Raw genomic sequence first — 26,198 nt, 5'->3', positions numbered from 1 at the left:
ACCATGTCTCCAAGGTTGAATATGATAATAGTTGTGTCAGTATGACTGTATTGTATTAGCTGTGGTGTTCTGTGTCATGTGGTTATTACCTGCAGGAAGTGGATGAAGTAGCACAGCACCAGTCTGTTGAGCTCAGGCAGACACTGGACAACAGTAATGGCTGCCACAGGGTCGTCATAGTTACTGACACACTGCTTGTAGAAGGCCATGGGGATGAGAGGCTCCTCCAACTCACGATACCACAGCTTCATCAGGGAGGCTGGAGGAGATGGGGACAGTGTTAACACTAGCACACACACACACAGATAATAACAGAGGTACAGACTAACTCACCAGGTACGTTGGGGTCTGAGAGGTTTTCTGGGATCCGCCATTGGTCTACCTGGAGCTTCAGTGCGTTGACTTCATCGATATCTCCAGGCACCCTACAGAACAAGCATTCTAATTCAGTATTCAGTTACACTGCATGGCCACTAGGGGGAACTGTAACCCACCACTATTACCAATCTCCAGGTATGTTCAGTGGCATAGCTTGAAAACCCATTATTACATGGTAAAACAGTATCATGACTCGAACGGCACTGGGAGTATCATGTTGTTAATTTGCGGAATTTGTTTGGATTTAGGGACTGACCGTGATAATAATCATGGCGAATAGGCCTGTTCTGTATTAGTTGGAGTAGGAAAAAAATAACCAAACTCCTTATCGCTCATGAAACATTGTAGTGGGTGGGGTATAACGTTTATGTTGAGAATAAATACTCCTCCAAACAAATTAAAATCGAATGGAATTGAATAATCCACAGAATTACAGACCAAATAAAAATACTTACACACAATCACAGATATGAGCATAGTTCTAACAACGTGATTGAAAGCCCATCGCCTCATGCAAAAACAAAAATGTAAACACATTTTATAAAGTATCAAATTAAACATTGCTGGTCTTCAGGGGCTCTTGAGCAGTGGTATGCAATGTTTGCTCTGTTGTCTATCTCTGTACTGTAGGCTACACAGGGAATGTTTGCTTTAAACTGTACTGCTTCGGTAGACCACCCACCAAGGCTGGCATACATTTGTCTAGATCCTCACTAGATCTCCTTTTTTGACTGCTACCCTGCTAAACACACAACACAAACCCACACCTCATTGCTGAATACACCAATGAGGTGATTTGCTGACCCTGTCCATCCGTCTCACCTGAAGATGCCCTCAGCCTGGGCCCCTCCCAGTGCCAGGACGTATTGGGAGAGCTGCACCTGTACCCAGGGTAGCTTCCTATCTGGGAAGAGTTCACTCTGGCGCTCCATCACCTCATCCAAGGAGCTGCCAAACAGGGAGGGGGTCACGATGGCCCGTCGGCTGTGGTCAATCTCCTCCAGAGTGGGCTTACGAAGACCCTGCAGGGGAGGTTCAGAGTGTGACTACTAGGACTATATTTTACACTGTTAATGTATGACTATGTCTATGATTATGTCTATGACTGTTAACATCAAAGATTATATCTGAAATAGACTGTTATGTTTATGTTAAGCCCTGTGACTGTCTAAGAATCTATCCATGTCTATCCATGATAATATGTTTCTGACTAATGTCCATGTTTATCTTTCTAGCATTATTCATCTCTCTATCAACATCTGTATTGGTTAGGACCCCTGTGGGTATTAAACAAATAGGGAAATTCAGGGTGGGGTTGTGTTTTGACTGCATTCTGTATTTGGGACAAATACTATTTTCCCAAGGCTGCCCCCCTTGTTGTCATTCCCCGCCCCTTTGCCATGCTCACTTCTCAAATTACCTTTTTGCCTCCAGTTATGGCCACTTTCTGTAGTTTGCGATAGCAGAACTTGGCATACGTGCTGATGGGCAGACCTGTTAAGAGAGAAGGAAGACAGGGCCACTGTAACACTGAGGAATGAGACTCAGTAACCCAACACCATGGGAAATACCGCTCGTATTGTAGCTGCAGGTCACACCTTCACAGATTCATCTGCTCAGTGAGTCAATCCTCGAAGGAACCTTAGTTTTCAACCAAAACAACAGATAAAGGGTTGAACAATTCCTCACTAAATGGACACGCAATTTGTTCCCATAGATGTCAGATATTTCCGAGGCAGTAATTGGGGAGACATGTTCGCTGTGTGATTCTGGCATAAGGGGAACAGAGTATACATGTCTCAACAGTCACGTATAGAAAGAAAAGCTGGGAGAATGGAGCCAGCCAGCCAGCACATCCTGTCCCTGCTGATGCATCAGACAGACACTTAGGACAATGGAGGGAGCAGTACCCCTACCTACACACCCCAACTCTATCTGTCGGCCCCGTTCCCTGTACTTGGGTGTATTTTCTGAAATAAGATACATTTGAGGAATTAAATAATCATGACTGGGCCTCGAAAAGTAATCGAACAAGGCACTCAACAATCATGCTCCAAATTTATGAGCCACTTCCTAAGAGAATCACATAATATCCATACTACAGGCCATTGTCACTGTGGTAACGCAAATCTACACATAAAAACAGGTCTCCACTTCCTTCCCAGAGCCTCCCTATCACACCCATGGGATCCCAACTATCTCCCTTCCTTCCCAGAGAACTCTCTCTCAGGTGGCTGAGCCTTGGCCAGATGGAGAACTTTGTACAGAAAAATATCCTTCCTGGAATGTTCTCTAGACTGAAAGCCCCTGGATTTATAGCAAACAGGTGACTGACTCTCATGCATGTACACAGCCATCGTTAATCTGGCCCAGTTTGACTGTAATTACAGCTAATTACAGAGATCATAACGATAATTTCCCATTGATCTCAGAGAAAACACACGGTTTTCCCCAAGATTCTCTGAATTAACTAATCATTAGGGGAAGAAAAGCAAGAGTTGGGCTATTTTCTTTACCCAGCCTGTGAGCAGGTTTGAACACCAGCGGTGGTCCAAATGAACATGTTGTTTTGATAAGGCAAAAACAACGACGCTACCAGAACCCATGATAAATCACCACTCATTAGAAGATTAAGAGCACAAGGCAGAGACTGTAATGATGACACCTGTTAACAAATGGGTCCAGACTCTGTCTGCCTATATCTGTTAGATTCTCCCAGGTATCAGTTTAGTGACGCTACCTCAGCCTAGTCTCAGCAAAGTGTTTAAACCCAAGTAAGCAAGCAGACCTGCCTAGGCCCAAGAAAAGCCCTTCCAAGCCCTGCCTAGGCAAAGCCCAGACAAGAGATCTCCAGTTCCCACACGCGACTCCCTCCCACCACTCAGCTGACAGCTGCTCTGTGCCGTGGTCACAACACCACACTTCATTTCAGCTCGTCTATTCAGACAGCAGCTCTCATTATGCTGTTCGTGAGGAGGCTTTCCCCTGTGGTTGGCTGGTGGGTCCACATCGTGAGCAATGCAATAGCCCTTTCCCTCAAGTCATTATTCCAGCCTCTATCTGAAGACCTCTACAGTGAGTCACTCCCATGAAGTGTAGCCATTCCTCATGGCCTGTGAGTCACTGATGTTGTCCAGTGTGTACAATAGGTTGATGTTACAGTCATTGATGTACAATGTGTGTGGGTTCACCAGTGTGGTCACTGCCACAAGACGGGTAGGTTCCTCTCTGATGATAGGGTTTCCCTATAGCAACAAAACTAATGAGTGTGCAGGTTTGGGGCAAAACAGACAGCATTTACTTAGAATCAAAGGATTGTTGACAACATGTAAACTATATTTCCTCTTCGAATGGTTATTGGAAACATAAATGCATTTGTACAATGAGCATTTGTTGTCTCTCAAACACATCGTTACAGTTGTTGGTTAGCTAGCTAGTGAAATTTAGCCATATTAGCATAGACATGACATCAGTGAAAACAAGACATGGTATCAATAACAATACAACAAACTGAAACGAGCCACCTACGATTCCCCATATTGCAGCTTCTTGTCATTGTTGCTAGCTATTTTACCATCTAGAATAATAACAACACACAGCCTTTTTACCCCTGCGATGCGCACGCATCATTTTCATGCCGTTGTCAGGCAACCCGTCTATTGGGGTCAGTGCAGTGAGTAGGCTACCTAAATCACAATGTGGGGCTGCCAGAGGGGCCCACTAACATGGCTCTCTATTGTATCTCTATAGAAATTCTTATCGATTCAGCTCTCATACCACCTCCACAGGTATTTTCTGAAAAACATTTAATACATCTACCAGGGAAGTTCTGCATATTGGCATGGTAGTCAATCATAAAGAATTCAATTTCACTCCAAATACTTAATCTGCAGTGAGATATGAACCATGTTTGATTTGTAATGGTTTCTTACCCATAAGGAAATAATAAATAAATGATTGGTCTCTCACTTCAGCACTCTCCGTCAGACTTCCTCCTTTGGAAAACACTCCCCAAACTAAACATAAATCTTTATAATGTTGCCTAAGTGATCTCAGACCTACCCTCTTCATCGGTGTTCTGTTTCCGTTTCTTTCTGGACTTTGAGTTCTTCTTCAGTTTCATGTCCTGCTGGTCTAGTATGAACTGAGACACTGGAAATCAGGAAATAAGGCAGAGGTTAAAAGGCTATTCAGAAAATCAAATAACATCCTTGAAGAGCAAACAGGAGAGAAGAGGAGAGGTAAAACCCACTTCAAATCCTCACACACATCAAGCTAGACCTGTCATGCTGATACTGACAGACAAACAGACATAGTGACAAAAGAAAGAGAGAAAGGTGACCCACCATGTTGCTCAGTCTGAGACTCACGTTTCTTGTCACTGCTCGGATCCGTGTGCCTCTGGATGTATCCCTCCAGGTAGCAGCGGAACTTGGGAGAGGGGGCGAAGAAGGCCAGGCTGACAGCCATCAGCTCCCAGCCTGCAGCCAGGCTCCTAGGGCTGGTGTTGCCCGTGGTCTGCCTCACCAGCTGCACGTACAGCTCGTCCCTCAGGCCCTGCATGCCCCAGCACTTGGTGACGATGAGCAGGGCGGCGTGGCGGCGGTCCAGCCGTGAGGGCCGGTCTCCCATGTAGGCCTGGACCAGTTTGAACATCTCACAGGCCTCCTTCCTCACGGCGCGGTCGCTGGTTACCAGCATGGGCTTCTTGATGGAGCCGCGGTTCCAGGAGAGCATGTTGGCGATGGAGACACGGCGGCGGAACAGGCCCTGGGTGTGCATGTTCAGGTGCTTGCTGGCCCAGTCTGCCATGCCTGAGGTGTCTGGGGGCGGGCGCAGAGTGGCGTAAGAGAGCTGGTGGTAGGAGCCTCCTATTCCTCCTCCTTCTACTCCCTCTCTGTTGTCATGGGAGACGGAGCGTTGGTGATGTGGGCCCAGTGAGCCTGTTCGGCCATCCACTATACCTTTCTTCCTGCTGTCCAACTGAGCCTTCAGTTCCAGGGTCCCCGCCTTCAGGAGAGACAGAGAGAGGGAAGACAGAGGAGAAGAGAGGGAGAGAGAAAGCATCAGTGCAGCAGTATGTATGTATGTCCACAGCTGCAGTCTCCTCAGTGTCGACGAGGCTACTTTCCCTTTGCTCTGCAGTGTGAGGGCTCGAGTGGGAATTGTTGCAGGATCGGCACATAAATTCCCCAATAATAATATTCCCCAATATTTAAATGGACCTTTTCGTCAGGAGCAGGTGAGGAGCATAGAGTGACATGAGAGGCCCTACCTCTGTTCTGCCCGACCCACCGCTCCTTTAAGACTACATGTGCAAATCCTGTGTCTGATCCCAAGTAGGATTTCTGCCTATACGGAGCCCTGTACACAGTCACCGCCCCTCACAGTGAAAACCAAACCAGTAATCCAGCTCTGGTCAGAGAAACATCCAGGAACAACAAGACACCCAGACCAATTCACAGCAGGAATGTACTATCTGAATATAAATCGTTCAGCATATCTCTTTCATTTGATTATGATGTAATAATATAGGGTTAAAGTGTGCCAGACAGCCTGGAACTTATATGTATGGTTCCTGATCAAATAGTGTAGATCTCCAGATTTGGGTTTGGCAGTACTTCTTTATGGTCATATGGTCTTAATGGTCTTAAATGAGTGGTATGGGTCACTGTTTGAGATCAAATGGAACCAGGGGCAAGTTTAACTAGGCAAAGGAACATTTACAGTATGAATTATACTTTCTATAATTCCTCTTCTCTTTTATACAGATAGCTTCCAGATGCCCCATGACATGGTGGTAATTCAACAGCAGAGTTCAATAAAATAAGTCTCTAAAACAGATTTCAATATCAAACATTCAGGGTTGTATAGATTACACAGTGAAAACAGATCACATTTCTGTACTGGCTTTAAACCACTGTTTTTTAGGGGGGAAAATAAGCAAATGTTCTGCTTCTGAAAGGATAGACAAATGCAGGCAAAGCTTCACATGAGGTATAGTCAACAACCAACAGTGTTTGTGTGCATTCTGTACGAGCATATATGTGTGTATCATGATATAACAGAAGGTCTGTAGAACATTTCAGGACAGGATTAGGGGCTCGTTTCCAATATTTGTTGAAATGCGATTGCTTCAGTACCAACCCCTCATGGCACCAGCCTCTGAACCCCAACCGTACCCAGCTCTCCCTGCCAACCTTGTGCCATCTGGGCCACAGTGGCCCTCCTTCCTGACCAGGGGGAGCCATGTTGTGGATCTTGCACGCTTGGCCCGGGCTCCTGATACCAAGGCAGAGCTGGCACAGGGGGACAGGGGCCTGCTGCGTTGGCCAGGTGTAGGACAGTCAGAGGGTGACAGGTAGCACTGCGCTCACAGGCACCATGCCTGGACCATGTATTGGACCAGTGGGGCCTCTGAGCCTGATGCTCCTGATTGGAATGTTTAAGGCGTTACACCTTCCCAGCACCTTCTGTTTCTCTCATTCAGATACTATCTTATTGTTTTCAGGACTTATTTTAAATTTCAACTGAACCACAGACTTTTTAGTTCTATAGTTTCATTGGATTACTGGAACTTCTTTATAAAGACATATGGAATGGGGTGGGTGAAGTAAGTGCATTGTTGAAAGGGCTTTGGGATTATAAAATGGTAGGTCTCATAGCGCTGAGGCTTTGCACAAATCATGTGCACCTGTACTAGCCTAATAATTCAACCTCCTGACAGCAAGCAAGTTATCACTTCTGTCCATCCCATCTGTATGTATTACTCTGCCTAGTTAAACTACCATTAGCACATTTATCTGCTTATATAATACGCCTAATGACCTAATCGGTCCTTACTCTGTTCGGTTTTTTTTAACCTCTGAAAACGGGAGACATAAACACAACACTATAAACTTGTTTATGTATTTAACTTGGTATAGAGACGTCCTCAGTAATCTAGCAATAAAAGTAGTCCTGGAAAGGCACCAGCAATTTGACTAAAACAGATTCCAAAGAAAAAGAACAAACTGTTCCACATAAACAGACCACACATTTTACATTTACATTTTTGTTATTTAGCAGACGCTCTTATCCAGAGCGACTTACAGGAGCAATTAGGGTTAAGTGCCTTGCTTAAGGGCACATCGACAGATTTTTCACCTAGTCGGCTCGGGGATTAGAACCAGCGACCTTTCAGTTACTGGCACAACGCTCTTAACCACTAAGCTACCTGCCGCCCTACGCCCACACAACAACAGGCACTAGTCCGAGTTTTAACTAAGCAGACAAACCAGAACTTTCCATTTATCAGGACTTCCCAGGTCTACCCATATTTCACCTCTCTCTCTCACAGACAGAGAGAGACAAACACTGGAGCGTATGCGTACCTCTGAGGGGGGTCCGGGGGTGTCTGGTGAGGAGAGGCCGGCCTGACTGGTGATGCTCTTCTCCAAGGTGTCCACCTTCTCATAGGTCCTCTTCTGCCTACCAGGCATCTCCAGCGGCGGCAGGGCCGGATTGCCATGATTACCCACCCTGCTCAGCGAGCGGCTGGCGGAGGGGATGTCTTCTCGCGACGCACACCTTCCTCCTCCTCCATACCACCTCAGGGAGTCCACAGGGGAACGTGTCCGGGGCACTGCGCCCCTCTCGCCAATCTCTGCCCCCAGGCCTCCAGCCTTCATCTCCCTCATGGTGTTGGAGCGACTCACCACCTCCCTCATCTCCGCCATCAGCCTCTCGTTAAGGGCACACAGCTCTCCGCTGCTGCCCACTGAGCCAGGCCGGCCACCGGCCCCCACCCTCCGCCGGCTCTTCCTCCTCAGGCTCGGAGAGGGGCCAGTGGAGTAGCCGGAGTCCTGGTAGGTGGCGGTGGTCTGGGGGCCTGGAGGTATGGGGAAGTCCTGGGAGGCCTGGCTGCTCTGCCTGCTGTAGCGAGCCTCCACTGCCCTCAACACACTGGCCTCCAGGGCCCGCCATGTCTGCTTCTTCTCCAGGGTCCCTGGCTCCCTCTGCTGCCCCCGGGGCTGGGACTGGGGCTGGGCCAAGAGGGGGTCTGATCGTGGGGTGGGGGAGGGGATGCGGGTGGGACAGGGGGAGGTGGACAGGAGGCCCTGTTTGGGATCCACAACGACCATGTGCTTGATGCACTCCAGGCCAGCAGGGCTGTAGTCAGAGGCAGAAGGGTTCCTCTTGTGCCTGGATTCTGAGTGAGATGAGCCAGGGTGCTGGGGGAGCCTGGGCTTTTGCAGGCTGTGTGTGGGGGTGAGGCGGGATAGACCACCAGGCCCATTATGGAGGTGAGCCCCCTCCACCTCCATGTCCACAGGAGGCTCATCATAGATGGGACACTCTTTTCCCGGGTTGTCGTAGAGGGGAGGTGTGGAGGCGTACTGTGGTGACACTGACCTGGGGGTGCTGGGCTGGGACCTGTGACTGCCTGGGGTTTGGGGAGGGTCAGAGGACACCAGACAGAAGCTGCCATTGCCGGTCTTTCTCAAGTGGTGGGCCTGCCGGGCGTCCGTGGCCATCTTGCCGGAGGGTGCGGTCTTGTAGCCCTGGGTGGAGCAGGCGTGGGCCCCCGGGGGCTTGCTGCTGACGGGGAGGAGGGTGAAGGCCTGGTGGCCGTTGGGCTTGGTGTGGGTGTGTGTGTTGTGGTGGCGGAGCTGCAGGTCCGGGCTAGATGGGCCTCCAGGCTGGATCCGACTGACGCTGTTCACTTTAACCAACATGGCTGCCTTAGACCCTGGGGAAGGCTGCCATCTCTGAGAGCGCTCCCTGGAATAGAAAGAGAATGAGGGAAAGGATGAGATCTGGGTTTGGATTTAAAGAGATAACTGCAGATAAAAACACACACATCAGATGACAGTCACCCGAACAAGCAAAGCATTGTTCCAAACTTCTTCAAGCCTGTGGTTACTTCTAAATTGTGACCATCAAAAAATGCTCCACAAATTTACATTCCAAGCTCAGATAGAGTTGGGAAAACAACCGTGATCCGATTCCTTGCATTCTTCCCCAAACATTTCACTGACCCTCCAAAGACTATTCCTTTTTTTGTCCAGCCAGCCAAAATACTGCCTTCTAAGTCATAAGACAATAACTCCAGTGTGTGTTGTGCAAACCAACCTCCTAAAAATACACAATTACCACTGCACTTCTGACTGAGGCAGATTAAGAAGACTTCTCATTACTGTCTGGGTTAGAGGAGTGGAAAACATTTCTTACGTAAGTGTGTTAAGTATTCTCCTGCTCTGGACTATAACACAGTACCTCCCCCCACCCCTACACCCAAGAGTAGTGACCCATTAATTACATGGACTCAAAACACCTTGTGAACCAATTGGTTAACATTTGCGAAATGACAAAACATGATCAGACCTAAGGTCCCAGCTGCCACAGTTCCAAAACACTCAGAGACTGAGTAGAGTAGTAGAGAAGAGTGTTTATAAGAACATATTTGGAGAGCAGAATTACAGTAGAAGAGTCTCCATCTGCCCTGAGGACTGGAGGTTGACACTCCTCCCTTGCGGCTAACTTCAGACGATGTCAGAATGCTAATCCCAGCACTGGGAACTAATCTGGCATTATTCTGTTTACACCGCTCTCTCACCCTGTAATCCATGTGGCCCCAGTATCAGGCCTCATTCATTCCACAATATCTCACTTAGATCTCACTGCCATCCATCCGTGGTTCAGCAAATAAACACTTCTATCTATCTGACCAACTGTGACTGAAACAACTCCTATCATACAGCATATAAGAGTAATCTGCTAACTTCAAGAATCAAAGGTTGAGAATGCTTTACAGTACTAGCAATACAGACCAAGGATTAGAAAAGCAGAGACTTACCTTCTGCCCTCCACCCTCTATACCGTATAGCCAACAACACACTGTAACCAATACTATTAAACCTGAATGCCTCTATCCTTCTGCAGCCAGACATCTAACAGACTGACCCACATGCTTCCTCCTAAGTCTCAGGAATGGAGTTACTGGGGAGCTTAAGAGTAGGAAGAGGACAGAGAAAACCTTCTGTAGTTTGTCACAATACAATAATTCCCCTGGGGCTCGAGCTTCTCGGACCAATGGCAAACTTCCTCACATCCTTCTAATACCCACTGCACTGCATTCTCTCTCTTTCCCTCAGACAGTCACGCCACCTCAGTGATTTGAATGTAAACAGGCTCTTCAAACGGTTGAGCAGATATAGCTTCCACAGCCCATAAACAGCTGGGCCTGAGCCACCTGGCAGCCTCCCAGCACAGCCAGCCCTGTCCTTGTGGTGTTGGGAACATTCCAGGGCCTCGCCTCTGTTTACTGCCCCACACGTGGATCCAGACGAGCGGAGACTAGTGACACGCTGCAGAGTGGACAGAAGCCACTTCAAACCGGCTGTGATTGGGCTGCTTTAGTTCTCAGCAGAGTGTGACAGACTGAGGTGGGAGACTTCTGAAAACGTGCTGCTGCTGTCTGAACTCTTTGAAATGTGGGACTCAGAGGAAGTCCTCCTTCCGTTATGTTCAGGGGTTGGTGATGTCAGTGATGTTACCTCCACAACAGAGGCAGTGTCAAGGAGATTTCTATGATCAAGGATTATGGTCTGATGTTGGAACTAACCTTTGAATTGTGAATTGACTTGCAAAAAAAGACAAACATGAAAAATTACTGTTTTAAAACAGCCAGTTTAATATGGCACCGAATGGGCTACATTACAGTAACCATTAAAGAGGCAAGAAGGAATTTATGCAAAAGGAAAAAGACCACATGTAACCTAACACAATGATCACATGCTAAATACATTATACACTCAGTGGCCAGTTTATTAGGTACACCCATCTAGTACCGGGTCGGACCCCCTTTGCCTCCAGAACAGCCTGAATTTTTTGGGCCATGGAAACGTTGCTCAATTGGTATCAATGGACCTAACGTGTGCCAGGAAAACAATCCCCACACCATTACACCTCTGCCACCAGCCTGTACCGTTGACACCAGGCAGGATGGGGCCATGGACTCATGCTGCTTACGCCCAATCCTGACTGCCATTAGCATGACGCAACAGGAACCGGGATTCGTCTGACCAGGCAATGTTTTTCCACTCAATTGTCCAGTGTTGGTGATCGCGTGCCCACTGGAGCCGCTTCTTCTTGTTTTTAGCTGATAGGAGTGGAACCCGTGACAAGGACCGACGGGTTGTGCGTTCCGAGATGCTGTTCTGCACACCACTGTTGTATTGCACCGTTATTTGCCTGTTTGTGGCCCGCCTGTTAGCTTGCACGATTCTTACCATTCTCCTTCGACCTCATCAACGAGCTGTTTTTGCCCAAAGGACTGCCGCTGACTGGATGTTTTTGTTTGTCACACCATACCCGGTAAACCCTAGACACTGTCATGCGTGAAAAGCCCAGGAGGCCATCCGTTTCTGAGATACTGGATCCGGCGCGCCTTGGCACCGATGATCATACCACGCTCAGTCGCTTAGGTCACTCGTTTTTCCCATTCTAACGTTCAATTGAACAGTAACAGAATGCCTTGATGTCTGTTTTATATAGCAAACCACGGCCACGTGACTCACTGTCTGTAGGAGCAAACTATTTTCGTGAACGGGGTGGTGTACCTAATAAACTGTCCGGGTGAGTGTACACCCCCACATATTATAAGGTTACTACTCATGACAAGGAACTGGTAAATGTACTTAATGGATGAACAACAGGTTTGGTCTTATGACTAGTCTCATTCTCCAGTGGTGAGTGGTCTGGTTCACCACTGATGACCCTGAGAGAGAGAGAGAAGGGGGGTGAGGTTCTACTTCCTGTCATTGAAGCCCCCTGGAGGAGGGGCCAGCAGGGCCTCCCATACAACACAAACAGGAAATGACAAATGTAACATTCACGCTGGAGTAAGGCCGGAAGAGAGGGGTGACCTTCACTTATAGGGGGTTTACATGTTGCTAAATGAAATGAAAACAAAACAAAAACAAACCATATATGAAATAACATTTTCTAGGTCCCTACACAGCATCACTGCCATTGCACTCGACATCCCCATAATACCTGAGTGCTAATTCTATCTACATGCTAAATGATGTCAGTCCTCTTTAATGTGACCAGTAACAACAGAAACTATCCTCTGCTTGGATATTGTTTTGAGGTGAAACCAGAGCTACACAACAGAACGATATGAGAGGAACTTTGGACATGCTGAGTCTAGCTGGGGATTTAATCTGGATTTGTGTCCGTTGTTCACTTGTCATTGTCACACCACACCCAGGGTGGCACCGTCAGGCTAGTGTGTTCAGCCCTTCAGTATCGGCACATTGTTGTTTTTTAACACAAACACTCGGTGCGCAATAGATGATTATCCCGCTCACATCTGGCTTGATGCCAATGCCCATAGTAGTGTTATATACAAGCTTTCCTCACTGTAGCAGTCCTAATCCAACTATATTTACCACCAACAACCTATAACACCCAACCAGAATGATCTCACTTCTAAAACAGTGAGACAGAGTAAGAAAGCACAGTGGTGAGAAAATAGGAGTGAAAATGGGAGGACAGAAAGAGAGAGCGAGAGAATGAGAAGGGGATTTGTCGTGGGAGAGTGCCGTCAGGGAATGAGCGGGAACGTTGGCATTCCTCAGAGTTCTCGTTCAGGGGCCCCAGGGGTAGCAGGCCGGGGAGCCTTTAGACAATGCCTGGCTCTGCTATTGTCACGGCAACGCCCCTCTATGGAGCAGAGTCCCATCTGAAGACTATCTACAGATTCTCTAAAGCAGACAGAAACACTTACCTAACATCAGTATGGCAGTCCTGAGTTTACTGGCTCATTGACACTGTCAACATGATTGCGCTACCACAATCATAAAAAGAGCCTGTGTTTCATCACACCGACCACATTGGCTGTTGGGTACTTTTCAAATAATGTAAACAAATAAATGATTATATGCCACAATTTATCACACGGAATATGAAAAAGACATTAACATTAACTCGTTTTCCACAGAGACACACACACACACACACACACATTCTTTAAGGCCATGTGAGACGTTGAGTAACGCCGAAGGTTGAAATGAAGTTAGAATCCTTTGGAGCCCAACTGGGTAATTCGATTGGGTTATGGAGTAGCAAATCAACTTAACGGTCAGCAAATTTCAATTTGTCTCGGCAGCTCCGGTGTCACACGCCCCTGACCACTGCTACTACCTCCACTCCTGCACGGAGTGTGATTGTGGTAGGAAAAGCCAGCTAAATATACATATTAAGCTATTTGCAAGAAATGTTATTTCTTTCCTTCCTGGAATAACCATGGTTGGAAAACCTATCAGCTGAGTCACTTTGGCGGATAGGGATATGGCTTGGGAAGTACCCCTTAAAATACAGCCCCTTGGAATAGTAGGGGTCTCGAAACAGGGGCTATTATTATCATCCCCTGTCAGACAGGAAGAGGGAATTAGGTCCTATAGGCTCTGAACACAAACACCTCAGAGCTTGGGCCAATGAGATCATCATGATCTGCATAGAAGAAGGATACAAGACAAAGAAGATTCACTCAAGGTCAATTTCACAGCCAATCCAACAGCATGGATACTACCAGCCTATACTCAGGTTTACCCAACACTGACCATATGGTTTGACACATACGCAATCAGAAACCAACATTGGAGGAATATCCCAATGCAAAAGTGATGTACACTATATATACAAAAATATGTGGACACCCCTTCAAATGAGTGGATTCGGCTAGTTCAGCCACACTCGTTGCTGACAGGTGTATAAAATCGAGCACACAGCCATGCAATCTCCATAGACAAACATTGGCAGTAGAATGGCCTTACTGAGAGCTCAGTGACTTTCAACGTGGCACCGTCATAGGATGCCACCTTTCCAACAAGTCAGTTCGTCAAATTTCTGCTCTGCTAGAGCTGCTCCGGTCAACTGTAAGTGCTGTTATTGTAAAGTGGAAACGTCTATGAGCAACAACGACTCAGCCGCGTAGTGGTAGACCACACAAGCTCACAGAACGGGACCGGCGAATGCTGAAGCACGTAAAGATTGTTTGTCCTCAGTTGCAACACTCACTACAGAGTTCCAAACTGCCTCTGGAAGCAACGTCAGCACAATAACTGTTCGTTGGGAGCTTCATGAAATGGGTTTCCATGGCTGAGCAGCCACACACAAGCCTAAGATCACGATGCACAATGCCAAGCGTCAGCTGGAGTGGTGTAAATCTCGCTGCCATTTGACTCTGGAGCAGTGGAAACGTGTTCTCTGGAGTGATGACTCACGCTTCACCACCTGGCAGTCCAACGGACGAATCTGGGTTTGGCGGATGCCAGGAGAACACTACCTGCCCCAATGCATAGTGCCAACTGTAAAGTGTGGTGGAGGAGGAATAATGGTCTGGGGCTGTTTTTCATGGTGTGGGCTAGGCCCCTTAGTTCCAGTGAAGGGAAATCTTAGCGCTACGGCATACAATGACATTCTAGACGATTCTGTTCTTCCAACTTCGTGGCAACAGTTGGTAGAGCATGGCGCTTGCAACGCCAGGGTTGTGGGTTCGTTTCCCACGGGGGGCCAGTATGAAAATGTATGCACTCACTAACTGTAAGTCGCTCTGGATAAGAGCGTCTGCTAAATGACTAAAATGTAAAAAATGGAAGGCCCTTTCCTGTTTCAGCATGACAATGCCCTTGTGCACAAAGCGAGGTCCATACAGAAAGAGTTTGTCGAGATCGGTGTGGAAGAACTTGACTGGCCTGTACAGAGCCCTGACCTCAACCCGATTGAACACCTTTAGGATGAATTGGAACGCTGACTGCGAGCCAGGCCTAATCGCCCAACATCAGTGCCCGATCTCACTAATGCTCTTGTGGCTGAATGGAATCAAGTCCCCGCAGCAATGTTCCAACATCTAGTGGAAAGCCTTCCCAGAAGAGTGGGGGCTGTTATAGCAGCAAAGGGGGGACCAACTCCATATTAATGCCCATGGTTTTGTAATGAGATGTTCGACGAGCAGGTATCCACATAATTTTGGTCATCTAGTGTTGGAACCCCATAGCAGAGACAACTCAATTTTTTAAAAGCAGGAGTGGCAGAGGGCTGAGATGAGAGATGGGGGACCTGCAGGGCCACCTCTGAGGTTAAAGACCCAGCTGTCATGAGACAGCTGAATGCATCTCCCTGCTCTGAGACACCATGTCTACCAGCTGCACATACCACCTAATACCACCCTACCCTACCCCACCCTCCGCCGTCTCCCAACCCAGCTAGGAGGCACTGGGGTTGGGCTGGGGACAGCCACCGGGACCCCTAGTCTCCAGACTGTGGGACATGGTGACAGAGAGAGACCATCCCAGCATGGGGTCAGAGAAAAACGCCTATGGAATCTGAACTGTTCTTCTACATGTGTTCATATGGAACCAGATACAGCATCAGAACACACTCCTCGGATTACAGTAATAAAATCACACATCCTCTCAATTAACACTGATCTGGAGGTGCGCCACGGGAGCCACAGAAACAACATGCTCACATTGCTCACTGATTCTCATAGTTAAGGTTAATGGATAATTTAGGTCAACTGATACAGCGTGCTTGTCATGCCAGAGACTAGTGCACATGGTGGCACTGGCCCTTCATCAGAGCAATGGAAGGTGTCTCAGCATAGCAATGTGTATATGAAGACATCTAGGTCCAGTAACATGGTAATGCTTAAAGCTGGTCTAAAATAATACCATAGAGCTTGGACTTGCTGTTCTAGTTAAAATAATGATAAAACAGTAGGTCTGTAATCTAGTTTTCTGAGGACACCATAAAACTTAAACTTTACAAGGGAGAGAGTGAAAACTGTGACAGAGAGAAAGAGGGATAGAGAGAAAGGACATTGTCACAACAAGTACCAGCCACCCAGACCCATTTAACCAGATGTTTAAAGTTAAAGTAACACTTTCTAACTGGAAAAACGACACCATAAGAGTCTGACTTAAGTCAACATCTGGCAAGAACCAAGAAATGATCTTACCAAGCCTGGCGCACAGAGATAAAAAGAGAACAAGTCTTATTCCCAATGTCTTTAAAGCTGTTAGTCCAGACACCGATAGCACAGACAGATGAAAGTGTTAGAGCTTGTGTCAGACCTATAAACATCCAGTCAACGTGTGACTCATTTAAACTCAACTATTTCAACCACAGACTCCTCCTCATTTCCTAAATCAATCTACTGGTGATTTATTTACAATGACTCATAGAGTAAAGCACATGTGATGATAACCAGGTTGGATTTACTTTTGCTTACATTTGCAGAGCTGAGGAGGGAATGTTTGAATCTTCCACTTCTCAAAACCTAACTTCTTCCTGACCTCATATCATCACAACACAGTCTCATAGGGTTCTCTATCATCACAACACAGTCTCATAGGGTTCTCTATCATCACAACGCAGTCTCATAGGGTTCTCTATCATCACAACACAGTCTCATAGGGTTCTCTATCATCACAACGCAGTCTCATAGGGTTCTCTATCATCACAACACAGTCTCATAGGGTTCTCTATCATCACAACACAGTCTCATAGGGTTCTCTTGTCACAGAAGTTGAGCATTTTGTCAAAATAAGAGAATCAGGGCTTCATTAATTTCGCTACGTAATGAATATCGCCTGAAATCTGGATCCCATGAGCAATATCTTGACACAGAAATAATGTGTTTATGGGCTATAGGTCAACATAGAAATGTCTATATAATGCATATCTATTTCATGAGAATCTCTAGGTAGAATTGCACACATTGTGCAATGGTGATTGCACACCGATCCGGAACAACAAGTTTAAAGTGTGTTTGATCTTCGCCTGACTGCCTTGGATTGAATCCTGTCAGTCTTTTGAGTGTAGCTATATCATTAGTGGCTAATGAAAAGGCACATACTAGTCATTTGGTACCTCAGTTCACCATACCTTCACTTCCTCCTCAGAGATAGCTCACAGATCAGTTGCCCCTAGGGACACTTGTGCTTAACTGAGGGCCTTTCTTCCTTTAGTAGCCAATTCTAACCATGGGGCCAGCCCACAGGATAATGGAGTGCTATGACCCGTATGTGAACCACACCTGGTCACCTCATCTCTGTCATGTGCCTTCAACAAGTAGGACACTTCCCCTACACTTCATCTGTCCCATGGAACTCCAAAACACTACAGGACAAGCTACATGGCAAGCTACCCCAACTTCTACCCCACATGAATCCCCTCATGCACCCACTCCACATACATACACAGGTCATCTGTTCAGTGTTTCCCCTTCTACCTTACGCAATTAGGGTCGGAGGTCAGAGGGTAGGAGAGTCCTCCACATGGCTGAGGATTGATACCCAGGACCCAGGCAGAGAGCAGAGGGAAGTTAAGAGACACAGACACCTCTAGGAACAGCAGGGTCTCCTATTTAAAACTAACTGGAATGCACTTTACCCCAAGCTACCCTACAATTGACCCATATTCAGCACCACTCTCCTTTATACACTCACAGCGAATTGCGGAGCAGTAAGGTGTTTAACCATTTAGCTCCTCTGGGTTTAAAATGGTGCAGTTTGCGCATATTTAGGAGTTGATAAATAAAGTTGTAATGGGATGCTGGGAACCCCCTCTTTTTAACAAAGGCCATTAAAATAACTGTTTTCCCTGTGATTGCATTATGAATTCTTGTGCATTGACTGCTTGTCAGAATGCACGTTTCCCTTCCTATGGCACTCACAACTTGAATGTGCCTTGAGAGGAATATTCATCTCGCATAGAACGCACAACAACAAACTGACTAGGTAAATAGATCAACTATTCTACTATGGACTTTTCTATTCATTACTCATTTATTTTGCAGAGGAAAAGTAAATGTGGACTGTTCTAGCATCTTCAAAGTGCGCCTCGGCTGTTCCATATTTTTTTACCGTGGCGGCAATGAGTTTGCCATGGCGCAGCGCCACAACTAAATGGACTGCAGCGGAAACACTGCATATGTTGTGAAATCCACAATCCAGTACAGATGTCGTAAGCAAGGTGATCGCAAACTCTTTATCGTTTAAAAAGATCAGAATCCCTTGCTCTATTACTTCTGGACATGTTTACCTGGGGAGTTTAAGGTATTTTTCTGATGAGCTGGACAGGGTCAGAATACCCGGATATTCCCAGGCCATGTGATAAGAGTTAGCCAAAGAGTAACATATTTAACACTCTGCTTGAGAGAGAGCGAGAGCGAGAGCGAGAGCGAGAGCGAGAGCGAGAGCGAGAGCGAGAGCGAGAGCGAGAGCGAGAGCGAGAGCGAGAGCGAGAGCGAGAGCGAGAGCGAGAGCGAGAGAGAGAGAGAGAGAGAGGAGAACGGAAGCTGAATAAATGAAACAGTGCCTAGGATAACACAGATGGTGTGTTAACAGGCAGATATATATTGTATGACCACCAACAGGCAGATAGGTATTGTATGACCACCAACAGGCAGATAGGTATTGTATGACCACCAACAGGCAGATAGGTATTGTATGACCACCAACAGGCAGATAGGTATTGTATGACCACCAACAGGCAGATAGGTATTGTATGACCACCAACAGGCAGATAGGTATTGTATGACCACCAACAGGCAGATAGATATTGTATGACCACCAACAGGCAGATAGATATTGTATGACCACTCCTCAGATGTATTTATAGAACTAAAAGGAAACTGAGATTGGAACAACTGACTGTCAAGTTTCCTCTGAACACTTTTTCCTCAAACGTCATCATCAACTGTTGAAATACACATGGATTTCTGAACAGATTCTTTGAAATACCACAAATATCAGCAAAGTAAAAAAAGGGAACTTGGTCAAACTGAAGTAGACATTATGCACAACTTAGAGGAACATAACTGAATGTCATGAAACCCTATGTTCAGCATGGGATACATGAATGCCCAGCCCACAGGTGATGCACTTCTGTCCTGGAATAGAAATGAATGACGCTCTTGTAAAAAGAGCCCACACTTTCTTCAAGAAAAGTATTTGAACAAACTAAGGCTATCTGGTGTAACTCTTTCAAAAGACCCCTACATGCCAGATGTGCCATACCACACTCAGAGCCTTCCCTCACTACAGAACTGGCATAGTTTCTTGTAGGACTTTTTTTTTTTAATGCTACTTCATATTCATCATCTCCAGCACCACCCCAACATCAACATGTGAAAACTGCAAGTTTCTAGGTTTTGTATTAACAAAAAGAGAGGAAGATAAGTGTTTCCAATGACATCAGTATGCATCATGTGATTTTAACCTATTATGAGTAGGTGTGGCCTACTAATTGGTTGATGATGTAATTGGAAACACTTATCTTCCTCTATCTTTATTACTCCAAAACATAGAAACGCATCATTTGTATACTGTATGTTGATGTTGGGGTGGTGCTGGAGATGAATATGAATTTGAAAATGCTTGAAATGTCCCTTTAATAGCTGAGCATAGTCATGATCAATCAGCCAGACAGAGGTGAAGAGGAGAAGCGCACAGGTCCGAACGGTTCCTCTCCTCTCCAACCCCAAACATGAAACCAACTCTGTTTTCATCCATTTATTGTTTGTCACATTCCAGCTTCTCTCCTCATTGCATGGTGAGATCTAATTACAAGCCCAGAGAGAAACCAGTGAAAACCACCATATGGCTAAGTGGGGTGCAAAGCCCAGAAGAGTTTAAGACTCTTCAGCTCCACCCAAAGACACAGATGCCCATTGTTTTGGGGCGACATGGAGACTTCTGGGAAACGTTGAGTCATTAGGGATGACCGCAGAGTGGTGGAGATCCCTGGGAAGTAAACGCTTCTAAAGGATGGAATGTCAAAGAGTCAGGCAGGCTGTACCTCCACCAGGGCCCTCGGACAGTAAGGGGTGAGCAATTAGTTCCCCTTCTACCTTACGCAATCAGGGTCGGAGGTCAGAGGGTAGGAGAGTCCTGTTGGCCCCGGCGAAGTGAGGTCCTCCACATGGCTGAGGATTGAAACCCAGGACCCAGGCAGAGAGCAGAGGGGCCAGGGGGAAGTGAAGAGACACAGACACCTCTAAGAACAGCAGGGTCTCCTGTTTAGAACTATCTGGAATGTAGAGGTTCTGCATGTTATTACCCAAGAACAGACAACACTCCTTCACATCTCTACTCAGACTACGGTGGTATGGCTTCCCCCACCGGAGACCCCCATTGGTCTTTGATGGCGAGGGGCCTCGTGTTGTTTTATGAAAAATAAATTAGCGTATATGGGGCTGGAGTGAAGCATAGCGGCAGTGAGCAGCACACAGGGGCACTGAGACAGCACTAGTGGCCGAGGGCCAGGGGAAATAGAGCTGGTATGTCTGGAATCTTCCTCTCAAGTCGAGATGCTGGTTTGGATTCTGCCACAGCGCTGAGCACACGACGGGGTCTTTGAATGGTCCTTACTGTTAGGCGCCTTTCTACCAACGTGAAGGGAGAGGTGAATGTCATGCACTTTATGACTGCACCCGTCTTCGCATTTGGTAGCAATTTGCTTTAAACGGTCACGGTGTGTTTTACAGAGAAAATTATGGAAACGTGGTGCATGTGGAATGTCAAGATAAGTGAGAATGAAAATAAAGGATTCTGAGGTAGCCTTACTGGTCAAATGTCAAAATAAAGTTCTCATGCCCAAAGCAGTATGCCACAATGGGATAACAAATAGGTTTTTGCTATTACCATATGTCCTCTTTACTGAAACGTGATCCTCTAATAGTTAAATACAACTACGTCCTCCCTATCAACAGTCATTTGGTTCAACAGTAAAACACAGAGATCAGACGTACCTCAGTGACTCCTTGCTTTCGTCCGAGCTGTTGTCTTCCTGAGCTGGTCTGCTGTCCACCACTGTGTCTGTGGTCTCTCTCTCGCTTGGGTTCTCAGGGGTTCTGGGGACGGGCTTACCCTGCTCTGGAAGAGGGGTGCGGCGTCCCTGGCTGCCTGTACTCCCCAGGCTCCCTGCTCCATGGTGCTCTGGATGAGGGGTGCGGCGTCCCTGGCTGCCTGTACTCCCCAGGCTTCCCGCTCCAAGGTGCTCTGGATGAGGGGTGCGGCGTCCCTGGCTGCCTGTACTCCCCAGGCTTCCCGCTCCATGGTGCTCTGGACAAGGGGCGCGGTGTCCCTGGCTGTCTGTACTCCCCGCTCCATAATACTCGGGACAAGGGGTGCGGTGTCCCTGGCTGCCTGTACTCCCTGCTCCATAATGCTCTGGACGAGGGGTGCAGTGTCCCTGGCTGCCTGTACTCCCCGCTCCATAATGCTCTGGACGAGGGGTGCAGTGTCCCTGGCTGCCTGTACTCCCCACTCCATAATGCTTTGGACGAGGGGTGCGGTGTCCCTGGCTGCCTGTACTTCCCAGGCTTCCCACTCCATGGTGCTCTGGAAGAGCGGTGCCACGTCCCTGGCTCCCTGTACTCTCCAGGCTCCCTGCTCCAGGCTCCCTGTCCCTCTCTACAGTCCCCCCAGCTCTCTTGGCCTCAGAGCAGCGCTTCATAGCCTGTAGCTGGGAGAGGGGAACTATGTCGCCCCCTTGGGGTCGGTGCCAGACAGTCTGGCGTCCCACGGAGTTGTAGTAGTAGAAGCGGCCGCTCTGGGGGTCAAAGAGCTCCCACCACTGGTTTCCGTCAGCCTGACGAACAGGAGCGCCTAAAGGAGGGTCCCAGCCGCATTCGCCGGTGGCCAGGTTCACGTACATGCGCTCCCGAGAGCGTGGCTCCAGGATCTCCACCCAATCAGGACTAAAAAACAGACACAGAAATAGTGGCGTTAGGACTGAGAGTAACAAGAAAGAGGCAAACAGCTTTCAAGCGATTAATAACACAAACACTTTGTTCAGTCTGGAAACCCTACTGAAATGACCATCCCTGTTAAATGCTTATCCAACAAACAACCTGTACACAACTTACAAAGTCAAAAACGGACTACAAAGCAAACACCCTTACACGACCCATATGGATAGCGAATGTTTGCGACCACAACACGTGTTCATCTGTGTGTGAATGCTATAGAACGCTGGTTCAGCAGTGATGTCATCCCTCTGGTGGGCAGAGGAGCAGTGGGAGTAGCACTGTGTGTCTGTGATCTGACTAAGGGACAGGTGGACACGCGCTGTACGACACTAGGACCACAGCCGGCAGGCCTGGAGAGCACCATCCGCTCCAGCAGCACCACACAGGGCATGGCATGAGGAACACTAGCAGCTAACTCAGCAGAACACAGAGGGCTGGGGAGGGGTGGGGAGGGGTTTGAGACTGGCCCACATACACACAGACAGGGTACAGAGGAATGTGTCATTGAGAAGGGGAGCAACCTGTCAGATTGAGTGAAATGGGTTTCTGACTTAACTGAATTGAAGTGAAAAGTGGTACAGATCTACATAGCTCATTCTGATATCAATCTAAGTGTGATGATGAATGATGATGTTATGAGTGCATATGACAAGGCCAAACTACAGGAGCTACATTTGGGTCATGTTTCCCTATGAGAAATCCCTTATTTGGTCTCTTTTGATCTAGTTCTCTGATGCAGAGCAGCTTCAAGTGTGCCAATGAATCCATGAGGGACCCACAGCCAGCCTGTCGTGTCCTTATAGTGGGCTGAGAACCCGGCTGGGGACTAGGCAGGAGGTAGAGACAGGGCATAGGAGAAGAATCTCAGGAGGCTGAAAAGATTTGGCATGGGCCCTCAGATCCTCAAAAAGTTATACAGCTGCATCTTGACTGGTTGCATCACTGCTTGGTATGGCATCTGCTCAGCATCCGACCGCAAGGCGCTACAGAGGGTAGTGCATACCGACCAGTACATCACTGGGGCTGAGCTCCCTGCCATTCAGGACCTCTATACCAGGTGGTGTCAGAGGAAGGCCCTAAAAATTGTCAAAGACTCCAACCACTCAAGTCATAGACTGCCCTCTCTGCTACCGCATGGCAAGTGGTACCGATGTACCAAATCCTGAACTAACAGGACCCTGAACAGCTTCTACCCCCAAGCCATAAGACTGCTAAATAGTTAGTTAAATAGTTAACCAAATAGCTACCTGGACTATCTGCATTGACCCTTTTTGCACTAACTTTGACTCACGTGTTATTACTTTTCTATTATTTCTCTATTTTCTCTCTCTCTGCATTTACATTTTAGTCATTTAGCAGACGCTGTAAGTAAGCATTTCACTGTTAGTCTACACCTGTTGTTTACGAAGCATGTGACGAATAAAATATGATTTGATATGTCCAACGGGTGATCCAAAAATCCAGCCCAGGTTTGACTGTGGTTACACATTTCCTGCCGGTGACATATCATCCTGAGCCGTTTCAACTTTCCCCGTCCCTGGAACACAAGAGGGTGGCCCCAACGTTGGGTGAACCGGTGGCAGCCGCAGAGAGATTCTGCAGCCACCCAGGCTCTATATTGCAGAATAACATACTCTTTCGCCCTTACCAGCTCCACAGGTGGCCCTGCAATTCTACTGCCAGCCTGCAGTCCAGTGTTCACCTGTGTGGGAGCCAGCTCAGCCAGCAATGGTACCAGCTCCTCTGCCACGGCCCTGTTGGCAGCACCCAGGCCAGTCCAGCGGCCCCCGCGACTACAGACAATCCGGTCGCCTAGGCTGGATCGTCGACCTCCGGGACTGCAGCCAGTCTGGTCGCCCTTGGTGCTCCTGCCAACACTGCAGGCGACGAGAGAGATTGCACTCCAGCCGCTGCCTCAGCCAGAATCCCAGCCTTTCCGGGGGCCTCAAGTGCACTCACCGTGTTATCACCAGCCAGAGCTACCTGGTGATCCTTCTCCAGCAACAGGGGCTCTGCCTGCCCCTGGTTTCATGCCTGTCTCTGAACTAGGGGACCCTCCAGCAGCACCTGACCTGCCTGCTGCTACCTCCGCTGACCATTCCAGCCCTGACCTGCCCTCCGGGGACCTGGCCACGCCACTGTCACCAGCCACTCATATCACTGCCTCACCTGCCCTGGGCCCCATTTGGGGTGCCCAGGTTGCCCCTGCCCAACATGCACCACCTGACCCAGCTCCAGTCCTGGTCCAGCCGCTGCTTGACTTCCTGGACGTAGCACCACTGAGTCCTGGTTGCCATGGCAGTTGCCAGGGTGCCGGATACCCTTCTGACTTTCCAGGTCACACACTTCTCAGTCTCCTCCAAGCAGTTGCGGAGAGAGCAGCAAGCTCCTACACCTATGCCCTGCCCAACACAACTGGACTCCTCCATATCTCTGTGGACTGGGATGTTGTGCGTGCACAAAGTGAGTTGTGTGACACGTGTATATTGTTCTTCATAGTTAGTTGTATATTGCCTATTGTATGTTGCCTCTGTGTTTACTTTGTTATGTAATGTGTGCAGGTAGCATATACATTTATCAGCCAGGTCATTCCAGATTGAAGTCGGAATTGGATGTCTATCCATGTCCTAAGGACGTCGGGTAGGGGCAACAGTGAGCACTATAACCATCAAGTAGGCTTGGGTTTTGCTAGGGTGTTGTGGACGGGGGTGGTGGATGGGCGTAATCCCATGACTGTGGATCAGAAGGTTGTGCGTTCGATCCCAGTCCTGGACACAGGTTTGTTATTTTTGGTTTTAACCCTATCCCAAACCTTAACCCTTACCTTAACCATTCGGAATGAGTGCCTAAACTTAATCCTTAACCTCGAAATTTGACGTTTGGAGAAATGGAACGATACAGAGCAGCAGGAGCAACAAAACTATTTGAAATTTGACGTTTGGAGCGACTTCTAAATGCTACATTTGGAGAATGTGGATGAACGTTTAATTCTGCAGTGAGACGGTGAGAGCTTGTTGACATTTCCTTCCTTTGTTAATAGCTTTGTTGCTCTACTTGTGCTATTAGTTATTGCATTATGTCAAGTGTGTTCATTACCTCTGTTTCTGTCCATTACAGAACCACTACCATTCCACTACATCCCCATGTACCTGAATTTTTCTGTGTGTAAATAAAGTTCCTGTGTGTGATTACTCTTGGGCTGCTTTATTCCCCTTTAACTGGGGGCGGTGTCAGTGGGTCACAGACCAGTAAATGCGTAGAGCCGGGTTTCTCTTTTTCAACTGCATTCCCAGATCATCATGGGCCGAGTGTATTTTTCCCTTTCCCTACAGTTGGGACACATGGCCAGGGTACCTGTGGTGGATAGGGGGAGCAGGGTATCCGGCACGGATCACAGTACCCAACACATGCCCACATTTGTTCCTTGTGATCCTGCCAAGTAAGCCACCCGCACCCACAACCTCAAAATAGCCTCAGAAGAGAAGAATGCCAGCCAAGTCGACAGGACTGCCTTTGCATTGGGCATAAAGCTCAGTGGAAACTGGAAACGATCTGTATGTATTCCATTCTTCACTGCCAGGTTAACATACAGGGGGACAGGGGCCCTCCACATGATCCCTGCCTGTGTGGTGTCAGTGTGAGTGTCTCTGCTGTCTGCTGGGAGACCATCTGGCTCCCACTCTGAACAACGACACATAATTCCATGTCACAGCTCAAGACTATAATCAACATGACCAACCTCTTCAAGAAGAGAGATGAATAAATCTGTATCTAATCTGTAACTTAGCCCTGTTTTCTTCTGAGCATCTGCAATGAGAGTATGTAAGTGTCCACATACATCATTATGTGAGTGCGAGAGTGAGTGTGTGAGCCGGAGAGAGAGAGAGACAGAGACACAAAGACAGAGAGCCTGAGAGCCAGAGAGCCAGAGAGCCAGAGAGCCAGAGAGAGAGAGAGAGAGAGAGAGAGAGAGAGAAAATGGGGGGGTGATGTATACAAGTCTATCTGATCA

The 26,198-nt window shown here is 47.7% G+C and overlaps 1 protein-coding gene across 2 annotated transcripts in view; it reads right to left on the bottom strand.

Annotated features, from left to right (window-relative positions):
- Positions 1–26,198, bottom strand: part of LOC121578239 (rho GTPase-activating protein 39-like) — a 54,756-nt gene that overhangs the window by 2,123 nt on the left and 26,435 nt on the right. The window contains exons 2-9 of one of the 2 annotated variants that reach the window (XM_041892447.2): positions 21,185–22,135; positions 7,752–9,141; positions 4,749–5,388; positions 4,441–4,530; positions 1,799–1,872; positions 1,201–1,400; positions 334–425; positions 90–259 (exon numbers count right to left, since the gene is read on the bottom strand). In XM_041892447.2, the coding sequence (XP_041748381.2) occupies positions 90–259; positions 334–425; positions 1,201–1,400; positions 1,799–1,872; positions 4,441–4,530; positions 4,749–5,388; positions 7,752–9,141; positions 21,185–22,135 (3,607 nt within the window). Of the gene's footprint in view, positions 1–89; positions 260–333; positions 426–1,200; positions 1,401–1,798; positions 1,873–4,440; positions 4,531–4,724; positions 5,389–7,751; positions 9,142–21,184; positions 22,136–26,198 lie in introns of both variants that reach the window. The other variant, XM_045223868.1, reaches the window with a different exon arrangement.

Source organism: Coregonus clupeaformis, chromosome 12, assembly GCF_020615455.1.
Source record: "Coregonus clupeaformis isolate EN_2021a chromosome 12, ASM2061545v1, whole genome shotgun sequence".
NCBI classification, from domain to species: Eukaryota; Metazoa; Chordata; class Actinopteri; order Salmoniformes; family Salmonidae; genus Coregonus; species Coregonus clupeaformis.
The sequence above is the reverse complement of the archived record's forward strand: the minus strand, read 5'-3'. Positions and strand labels throughout refer to the sequence as shown.